The 10,630-nt window shown below is 53.0% G+C and overlaps 1 protein-coding gene across 1 annotated transcript; it reads left to right on the forward strand.

Moving 5' to 3' along the window:
* The first annotated feature begins 1,400 nt into the window (after positions 1-1,400).
* SP5 (Sp5 transcription factor) lies at positions 1,401-3,181 on the forward strand. Its single transcript, XM_075430384.1, has 2 exons — positions 1,401-1,649; positions 2,115-3,181. The coding sequence occupies exons 1-2, from the start codon at positions 1,599-1,601 to the stop codon at positions 3,159-3,161; spliced, it is 1,098 nt and encodes a 365-aa protein (XP_075286499.1). The 5' UTR covers positions 1,401-1,598; the 3' UTR covers positions 3,162-3,181.
* Positions 3,182-10,630: the final 7,449 nt, after the last annotated feature.

Genomic DNA, 10,630 nt, shown 5'->3' on the forward strand with positions numbered 1-10,630 from the left:
CCGCGGCCCCCGGGAGCCTCTGAGCGGACGGTGATTGTTTCCACAGGAAAGCCCGATACAGATCTCTGCGCCGGCGTCTGGGGAGGCTGCGGTGGCGGTGCGAACGCAGCTGAACCCCGCGGCCGCGGGGAGGACCGAGTTACCCGGGCGAGCAGCTCCGCAGGGCCGGGGCCAGCTCGCACCCGCCCGCAGCGGCATCCGCACCTCCCCTCAGGGCAGGCGGGGAAGCGGCGAGGAGCCTGCAGAGCCCCGGGCGAGCGCGGAGCCGAGCGGGGGGGCGCGGGGGTCCCGGCAGCCCCGCAGGGCGTCACGCTGCGACCCGTCCGTGCCCGGCGGGGCCGCGGGTGAGGGCCCTCGGCCTCTCGCGCACACGCACACGTGTCTGTGGGGGCGCGCGCGCGGGCCGAGGGGCGGAGCAGAGCCCCCGGGCCGGGGCCGAGCCCGGCCGGGCGGCGGGGGCGCAGGCCCGGCCGCGGCGGCCGCGCTCCCGGGGAGCACCCCGGGCCCGCTCTCGCCCCCGGCCCAGGCCGGGCTGGCTCGGGGGGGGCCGCCGCACGCATCCCGCCTGCGGGAGCGCTGCCTTCCGGAGAAACGCCGGCTTTTACACCCGGCTCCCGCGGGGGAGGAGGAAACTTTTCCCCAGGGTCTCTCGGCGGGGGGACACCGGCACCCCCGCCGCCCCTTGCCGAGCCCGGCCGGGCGCCCCGGCCCCGCCATCCCGCCGGGTTAGCGCCGGCCGCGGCGGGCGAAGCCGAGCCCGGCTACCGCTGGGGGAACCCCGCGTCAGTTGGCGGGTCCCACCGCGGGCATGCCCCGCAGCCGCGGGAGAAGGGCGGGCGCGGGGGGGAACCGCCGACGATGGCTGCGGGGAAGTGTTACGGCTGGAGTCGCCCAGAGCCGCGGTCAGGTGAACTCGCTGTGCTCCCGACGTCCCTTCGAACGCTGCCAGCGGAATCCGGAGGCAGATTTCTCGGGCGATAACAAGGACACGATGACACTTTAGGGCTCTGCCACAAATCCTTAATTGCAAAAAAAGGAAAAAAAAAAAGTAGTGGGGAGGGGGAGATCCAGTGTCTTGCACGTCCAACGCGAGGGTCTCCAGGCGGTGAGGGGTCCTTTGATCAAGAAAATCCAATTATTTGTGTATATACATTTCCCACATAGTGATTACTTCATTAATTGTCCCGCCTTTATCTCCTCCCTTCCCATCCCCCCTAATAATCAGCTCTTTTATCCAGACCAACAAACACACCATAGGAGCTTTGTGGATTCAAAGGATTTGCTTTCGCTTCTGAAAGAGCCGCTATTCTTTGATGATTGGGTAGCGGCGAACTTCAAAGCCATAAATCTTCCCTCTGACTGGCTGGCGGCCCGGCAAAGTCCTTATCAAATTCTTGGAGGTGATCCCGGTGCAGCCAGACAGTCCGCGGAGATCGCGCCGCGCGGGGGGTGCGGGACAGCCGCGGGGAGCCGAGGGAAGGAGGGACAGAGAGAGACAGAGGGACGGAAGGAAGCCGGGCAGCTCCTCGCCTTCCCCTCGGCGGCTCCATGCCTCGGCGCTGCCCCGGCGCCTGCCCCTCGCCCCGGGCGCGGTAGCCATGGCCGCGGTGGCCGTCCTCCGGAACGACTCCCTCCAGGCTTTCCTCCAGGTCAGTACCGGCGCCCGGGCCGGCCGGTGCGCGCCGCCTCCCTCACGGGGCTGCACCCCGGCGGCGGCCCGGGAGGAGTCGGCGGGGTCCCCCGCTGCGGTGAGGGGGCCGGGGTCGGGCTCCTCGGGCCGGCAGCCCGCCGGTAACTCCGGGCAGCGCCCCGGGGGGGGGGCCGCCCGCAGCGGCCGCTTCCCCGCCACCCCCGGCCTGGGAGAGGCGGCGGGGCGGGCGGCACCGGGCTCCGTGCGGGACCGGGCTCCGGGCGGGGCGGGGGGGCCGGGCTCGTGCTGCCCGCCGGGCGCGCGCTGCTCCTGGAAGTTTGCCGGCGGCGCGGGGCGGCGCGGGCAGCGCGCGGGAGAGCGGCAGCGGCGCGGGAAGTTCCGCTCCCGCGGGCGGCGAGTAACGCGCTCTCCTCCCCCCTTCCCTCCCTCCCCGCCTGCCTCCCCCCGCCCCGCTCCCGCGCAGGACCGCACCCCCAGCGCCTCCCCGGACCTGGCCAAGCACTCGCCCCTGGCCCTGCTGGCCGCCACCTGCAGCCGCATCGGACAGCCGGGCGCGCCGCCCTCGGACTTCCTGCAGGTCTCCTACGACCCGGCGCTGGGATCCCCCTCCAGGATCTTCCACCCGTGGGGCGGCGAGATGCCGGCGCACTCCCCGGGCGGGCTGCCGCCGCCGCACCCCAGCCTGGGGCTGACCCCGCAGAAGAACCACCTGCAGCCCTCCTTCGGGGGCGCGCACGAACTGCCCCTCACCCCGCCGGCCGACCCCTCCTACCCCTACGAGTTTTCCCCCGTCAAGATGCTGCCCTCCTCCATGGCCGCGCTGCCGTCCGGCTGCCCCCCCGCCTACGTCCCCTACGCCGCGCAGGCCGCCCTGCCGCCCGGCTACTCCAACCTGCTGCCGCCCGCCCAGCCGTGCCGGCAGCTCTCGCCCAACCCGCCGCCCGAGGAGATCCCGTGGTGGAGCATCCCGCAGGCCGGCGCCCCGGGCGGCTGCGGCCACCGCTTCCCCGCCGCGCTGCCGCGGAGCCTGGTGCTGGGCCGCTCGGACCTGGCGCAGTACCAGACGCAGATCGCCGCCCTGCTGCAGACCAAGTCTCCCCTGGCGGCCACGGCCAGGAGGTGCCGCCGCTGCCGCTGCCCCAACTGCCAGGCGGCCGCGGGCAGCGCGCCGGAGGCCGAGCCGGGCAGGAAGAAGCAGCACGTCTGCCACATCCCTGGCTGCGGGAAGGTCTACGGCAAGACCTCGCACCTGAAGGCGCACCTGCGCTGGCACACGGGCGAGCGGCCCTTCGTCTGCAACTGGCTCTTCTGCGGGAAGAGCTTCACCCGCTCCGACGAGCTGCAGCGGCACCTGCGGACTCACACGGGCGAGAAGCGCTTCGCCTGCCCCGAGTGCGGGAAGCGCTTCATGCGCAGCGACCACCTGGCCAAGCACGTCAAGACCCACCAGAACAAGAAGCTGAAAGCGGCGGCGGACGGCGTCAAGCGGGAGGACGGCCGCGACCTGTGACCGCCGGGCGGTGGGGCGGGACCGGGGCGGACCGGGCCCGCCGGCGGCCGCCGCACCCGCGGGACGAGCCGAGCCGAGCCGGAAGCCGCGCCGCGGCGGGGACCCGGGCCGAGCGCGCCCCGCGGCCGGGGGCAGGGCCGGGAAGGGGGCGGGCGGCGCTCGGACTCGCCGCGGGCCCGGCCAGCGGGAAACCCGGCCGGGGGCGGTGCCGGGGTGGAGCCACGGCCCCCGCGGACCCTCCGGCCCGGGACCGGACGCTCATAGGGCCCCGGGACAGCTCGCCCCCCCCGCCCCGGGGCGCGGCCCTCGGTGCTGTCGGGGGGAAAGACTGCAGCTCTGTGTACAGGTTATTTAACGGTCCCCTTTGAACGCGAGCGTTTCCCTCCGCCCCCGGCCCCGCGCGGGGGGCTCCAGCATGAGATGTTTCTGTAAAGCGACCCGCGACCGCAGCGCGAAATAAACGCGTGAACACCGGGCTCAGCAGCCGGCGTCCCGCCGCGCCGCCCGCTCCCGCCCCGTCGGCCCGCGCAGCGCCGCGCGCCGCCGCCTTCCCGCCATTCCCGCTGAGGCGGCGGCGGGCCCGGCGCGGCCTCATCGCCGCGGTCGGGCGGAGCTCGGCGTGCGGCGGCCCGGGAGCTGCTCACGGGGAGCGCCGTCGGAAGGCCTGGCGGCTGGGGTTGGTTGGTGGGGTTTGTGGAGTTGTTGCTGCTTTGTTTCCTGCACACGAGGCCGTGAGAGAAAAGAGAAACACACGGTGCCGGCACTGGGGGCGAGCGCACGGGTCGAGCACTGCGGGCTGGGGCACGCATCTGGGCAGAGGTGGGCAGCAGTCAAAGTTAATGACGCTGAGTTAATGAAGTTAAAAACGCCCCTTCTCAGGGAGGTCCAGGCTGCAGGGCCCGCCACAACCAGCCCTTCCTGGCCTGAAGCTGCCTGCGGCACGGCACGGCCGCAACAGGCTTCCCGTGTGTCAGCTTTGGGTAAAATGGCAGGACGGAGGGGCGAGACGGTTGTTGTCCTCCCAGCGCGACGAAGCGGTAGTCACGCTCCGGCAGCGGGGAAGGCGGCTGGCACAAAACTGGGATTAGCAGAACCTGGTAGGCAGTGACAGCTTGCAGGGTTCCTCACGTCTCTCACTGGGCGCCACGTTAAGTACGAGTTCAGGCACACAGTCGTTCCGGCAAATTTCTTTTAAAACAATGACCATTTTCCTGTAGCGAGTTCCCCGGTTTTTTTCTTAACTGAAATTTGTATAGAGCAAACAAATGAGGAACCTGACTAGTCATTTGCCAAATTTTGCATTTTAACAGAGAATATGTTATTAGCTCCTTATGTTTTTACTAAGTCAACTTTATTTTCTGGTTACCTAATGGGACAGCCAAGTAAAAAGTGCCATCGAAACTTGACCGGGACTAACGTGGAGCCAGTCGGCCTCAGAGGGGTTCCTCCGGCGGCAGTCGTCCCACAAGCTTCGGCACAACTGTAGCGACAGCGCTACACTTTGCCGTAGACTTCTGAATCAAGAAAAGCAGCAGCAGCTGGATGAAGTGTTTGTAATGGCAGGAGGTGTGAAACTGGGGGGGGGGGGGGGGGGGGGGGGTGCGTGTGCGTGTGTGTGTGTGTGTGTGATACTGCAAAGCATCTCTTCTCTCAGGAAATAATGAGATGAGACAATACCACCAGAACCCTCACGTCTGAAATAATGAGAACTTAATGAGCAGTTACCATGGTACAGCTCCTCAACAATATTTTAATGTTTATGGTTCTGAACTAATTTCCCCCACCATGTTCTTAGGGTAAACTTATTAAGTTAATAACCAAGCAGTTGTCTTCTTTACTACTGAAGAATCTTCTGTAACCTGTCATGTTACAGAAAGCCTGGTGAGAAATGCGTTTAGCTTCGTTGGTTAGCGTTCTTTTGCCAAAGATTTAGGCTCTAAAAGCATGTTGTTGAGGGATATTAAGTAGAAGATACATTTAGTGTTCCAGAATGAGCGACAGCAATGCAGGAAGTAACTGATGGACCTGATCCAGGAGTCCTTAGCCGAAAAAGTCTTTGAGACAAAAGCTCTTCCCGTTTACTACTGAAATATGATTTAAATATGTCATCAGGAATAACAATGTTTCTGCTTTTAAAATGTTTCATGGCATACAGTGGCAACCTGCTTCCTTGTTTTGATACTAAGCTACGTTCAGAATGCAGCGTTACAGAATCCAGGACTGCTTTAACAGAGAGTTTGTTTCACTAAACAGTCTCATGATTCTGTGTTTGGGTCAGACCTACTTAGAATGGACGGTAATGGAAAGTGCTTTTGTCGGTAGCAGTAGAGGGGAAACGGCAGCATCCCGCAGTACGGAAGGTCCACTTACAGGATAGAATAATGGACTCGGATGTTGCCTCACGGTAATGGCCTTTCGCTGTGAAGTAAGTGCCAAGATCAAGATGAAGTATTAAAGTGAGCTGTAGCAATGTATTAGATGGCATCTGGCACAAGTTTAGCCTGACTAAGAACTAGAGAACCGTTCCTATTAGAGCAGGTGTAACTAGCAGAAAACAGCCCGATAATCATAGATATAGTGATTTCTGAGCTGGACTGTTATGCAAAGATTTTTCTCCAGTTGGATTACAAATTGAATTTACCCAGCATCTCTGTTGTCTGGTCTAGCCAGACTATTTTGGGATCTTGCTCATTCCCTAAGACACAACTTGTACTAAAATACTGGAAGTTTTACCGCTCACTTTAGTGTGAGCCTGCAAGTAATCTAGTTTTTAAGCAAAAGACCACAGCCCAGGTGGTGCTAGCGCCGTGTCAAGGGGGTTGTATTATCTGATTTAAAAAAAAAAAAACAACAGTGACATGTAGCCTATGCACCTTGTATAATAGCTGTATAGTAGCTGCATGATGGCTACATTTAAAGCATGAAAGTGCACAGGTTAAAAATATGTACAGTCAAAATTAGTTAAACACCTGTCGTGAGAGAGATGCATTTAAGAGAAAATCCATGATGCCAAATGCTAATGAAAATCTTTGTCTGTGAGAATAGCACACACACCAAAAAAAGGCAGAAAATTAGGGATTCGTGACACAAAGTAAGTAAAAGTAACAGTTTAGAATATAAAAAAATATTTAATGAAACATGATTTCCCTCCAAAGCTTTTAAATAGTTCACTAGAAAAAGAGAGCATATCCATCATAGCTGTTCCATATTTGTCTCTAAATAGCTAAATCATACTATAGCATTTCAATTGAAATTGTTAAACTTTTATAGTAATATGGCATTTAAATATACATGTGACCTTTCTGGTGTATGGGTAGAGCGTTGCAAAAATATATCGCTTACATCTCAAGAATTTATTTCTAGTTGGCAAATTGCACTCTATAATAAAATTAACTTTTAATTTTGCATTCACAAAATACATTTTACACTTTTAGCTGTTTCCAATCAACTAGAACAGCTGTTCATTTTATAAAATTAAATGATTAATATTCTTTTTAATTATATATTTTGAGTACATATGCTGCTCAAGGTCAATTCATTTCTGAATTTTAAATCTTAAATATCTTCGGTATAATAGACACATCATATAAACTAATTCATCTAACTAGCTAATTCAAATCAATTAATCTCTACCAAAAACTCAGGGTATGGTTTAAAAACTTGAGATATGGCATGTTTTTTGTTTTGAAAAGTGGATTTCACACTTGGACATACTTCTAAGTGGAGAATATTTTCAAAAAAAAAGAAGACAACATTGTTCTTTAGATAGTTTTTCTTAAGATCTTGTTAATAAAATTATTTATGGTTAAGGGTCAAATCACGTAATCCAAATTTGGGGCTTTATCATAATAAAGCTTTCATAGTAATTTGAATAAGGAGAAGGTTGCAGGATTCACCTTTTGGTCCTGACTGACCAGATACTCACTGCAATAATCCAACAAATTTATAAAGCTATGTTTCATACCTCCTCAACTACTATTACAGAAATAGTAGGAAGAAGTTTTTTTAAACTATATTGGGAGACATCCTTCCTAAAACCATTGCTATGTAATTCTTCTTTCTGTGCTAAATTATAGATGTAATATTTAATCTTAAGTTATTTGCAGATTTTGAGACATTGCATGAAGTTTTAAAGTAACCACAACTTAAGTGTTTCAGTTTGTAAATTCTCACCTATATATAATATTGGTCTTGAATACTGAAGAAATAGGGAATATAAAATGCTGATATCTTGAAACTCTTAGATGAAGGATATGTTTTACTGTTCAGTGATATTAAAGGGTTTCAGCAGACCACTCAGAAGTTCATAAATAGGGTAAACTTATATCTCTGTGCAAGCAGTTGTGCAATTATCTAAGCACTTTTAAATGAGCCTTGCAACATTTAATAGATACCCGAACTGAGTGGTGAGGAACAAAAGCATAATGCCTAGCTTATTGTCAGACCTTAGGGTTTGCAACAGAATCTTTTTTCTCTCTTTTTTAGTTTCTCCAATTATTTTATACTTTTTACGAGATTCTTGTGTATCCTCTGGTGAAGATGTGGGGTCTGTCGCTCTGGCACACGATGGAGTCAGCTCAAAGACCTCTTAGATTTTCCTGCCCAACTTCTTAAAAATACTGACCAAACAGGCTCCCTGACTCCTTGAGACAACTGAGCTCGAAAGCAAAGCTTTCCCCCAAAGGGGTTGCCTGGCAGGTATCTTCAATAACCTTGCATTTAAACAGCATCCAAGCCGCCAAGGACCTGGAACTGTTCAGCAACCAGCAAGGCTCACAATTGTCAGGTAAGTGCTAACGTGCAGCGCAGAGAAGAAGGATCCAAGGCCCTGGGCTGACTGAATGAATAGTCTTGATCAGAGAAAATCAGCAGAAGTGTGTGCAATTCAAAGGGTCTTTTAAATGAGTTTATGGGGTTTATTCCCTGTTAATATTTACTCCCAACTGATTTGAAGTCGTATAGGTGTTTCATTATGCATAATGAAACCCAAAGAAAACATGTATTTTGACCTAGTGACTGTGAGAAGTCAGTGGGAGATTATGGATAGTGAGATCTGGCATTTAACCCAGAGGCCATCAATCCTGTTTTTCTTCTCATCACCTCTTAAGTTTTTTGCGGTACACATTTACTCAGGTACACACACAATCCCAGGGTGTCCCTGACCCAGGTCTGGTGATTACACCCCTGCGTTGCCATGTTGACGGGAGCCCAGCCTGAGGCTGCGTGCAAACCCTGTGTGCTCGCTGAGGAAGGTTGTGGATGCCCACTCAACGGTGTATAGGTACCTCGCAGGGGCCCATCTCCTCTGCAGGTGGCTGTGTGGCGAGACCTGTGCTGCGATGAGCTGAAGTTAGTGCCCAGGAACTCTTGAAGTGATGAGTTTGTACTGAGGTGTGAACTAAGTTGCTGCTCGCTGGATGGTGCAGAGGCCTTGTACAGCTTCTGTGTAGGTTCAGATTCCTCCGCTAGTGGTAGTAAGGCGAGAATTTCCTTCCATCTAATTGAACTACCAAAGAAATAATAATCCATTTTATGATATCTTATCCCCTTTAGCTCTACCTAAGCAAGGCACAGGTTACCAGTGCAGGACTACTGTATGCTAGAAGCCATTTTAATGTGTGCATCACTGTAGTGACCCTTCCTCTCTCTTACTTTGGCCTCCCCTCCTCCAGAGCAAAAAAGAAGCTGTATCAGCAAAAGTGCTGTCTTGCCTGTCCTGCTGCATCTACAGCAGAGTCTTCTGCTGGTGCAGATGTCTCAGTTAAGGGTTACATTGTTTTCTCCCTCATGTGTGGCACAACTGCGCCTGCAGCAGCATGTGGTCGAAGCAGGGTTTACCTCATCCTCAAGTGAGCAGACTTCTTATGCTTTGGATTTAATTGTTCTCTCTAGCCTGACAATATAATATAACCTCTGCCTCAGGGTAGGAACCTCCATCCAGCTGATCTTAATCCCTCCTCTCTAGGGCATAGGTCACCAGCTTTTGCTGGCCATAGATGCCAATGCTGAGCAAGTAACACACTTAAGGCAACAACCTAATTTGCCCTTCCTGTCGACCTGTCCCATCACAAAAGGCAATCTTTTTTTACATTTGTAATTTTCTGTTGCCACTGAATCACAGACTTTCACCATGACAGTGACAGAGATGTCCTGAACCAAGTAGTACATCACTACAGCATTTAGTATGGAGGAACAATGAACTGCAAGGGGGAAAATGAAAAATAAGAAAAACACTTTTTTTTTTTTAAGGAATCTTTGAAATGAAAAATAATACTGAATGCCATAAACTGTGATGTTTTTCACAAGTAAAATATTCTGTTTACAAATACCCACGTCACCAGCTTCATCAGAAGCAACAGTGTGTGCCTATGTTTTTGTGTTTTTAAAAGGTAGGGTGGCCTGAAAAACCAATATATTCCTACTATCTGTAAGTCCCTGTTCTTATAGCAATACTGAACTGTTTAAAAAAAATTCAAGTATTAACCTATATACTACTAAAAACATTTTTCATTTTCATTTTTTAACATGAACCAGCCATCACAGAGCACACTTTCAAAACAAGATTTAATTACAAAGCAGGTTAAAAGAAATTTTATTAGACCAAAGCCCGTATCTTCACTCCGGGTCATATCCCACATGCTTTATTCAGGATCAGATGGTGTGCCTGTGATCTCCACATGCAGATCTCTCATCTGTATGGAAAGGAGATGTCAGTCACGCTGCCACATTCCTCCTCAGTTTAGACAGCTCTCCACAAGTCTAGGATGCACATGTGAAGAAGAGAAAGGAAAATGCGCACTCTTCACTCAGTGAAGAGTAGACAGCCTGAGAATGTCGAGTGGTCTCAGCTACTGTATATTAATCCCAAAGGAGTATTGAAATGGCTTCATTTCTTCCCCTCACATCTAAATAATTTGTTTTCCTTCTGACTAGGAACAGTGGTAGAGCTTTTCTTTTGTTGAACCCTGCAAAGAACAGCCGAACACTCTACCTCTGCTTACTTCACATGTTATAAAACATTACTTGTTCATCTCAGTAGCCCAATGTAGGAGGCCCATTCTTCTCAGCATTACCTGATCCTTCAGCAGTGTGGCTCCACTGACTTCTTTCTGTTAATTTGCTCTGAAAGAATTGAAAGAAATAGTTTTAAGCAGGCAAAGATTACACTCTATATTTTCCAAAATATTAAGCAAATCTTCTTATGTGCCTACACGAGACCTAAGGCTAAGTCTGAGCTTCTTAATAAAATGCTTGCATAAATTGTACAATGATGCTGAGAACCTACTTGCAAAGTGCTGTCATCAAGGCTGTGCTCAGTACTTGAATAGTTAAGTTAGAGAGACTCGAACCATGAGCAATCTTGTTAGGGGAAGTAGGTGCCCCTTAACATTATTTAAAACTGGCCAGTGCAGCTCGGTTAATGCATGTAAACTCTGGAACTGTAACTCTCCTACCCCAACAGGATCTTG

Source organism: Opisthocomus hoazin, chromosome 9, assembly GCF_030867145.1.
Source record: "Opisthocomus hoazin isolate bOpiHoa1 chromosome 9, bOpiHoa1.hap1, whole genome shotgun sequence".
In the NCBI taxonomy this organism is placed as follows: Eukaryota; Metazoa; Chordata; class Aves; order Opisthocomiformes; family Opisthocomidae; genus Opisthocomus; species Opisthocomus hoazin.

Coding starts and splice junctions, on each gene's coding strand:
- SP5 (XM_075430384.1), top strand. CDS start 1,599: ATGGCCGCGGTGGCCGTCCTCCGGAACGACTCCCTCCAGGCTTTCCTC. Junction 1,650..2,114: donor CCCTCCAGGCTTTCCTCCAG/GTCAGTACCGGC, acceptor GCTCCCGCGCAG/GACCGCACCCCCAGCGCCTC.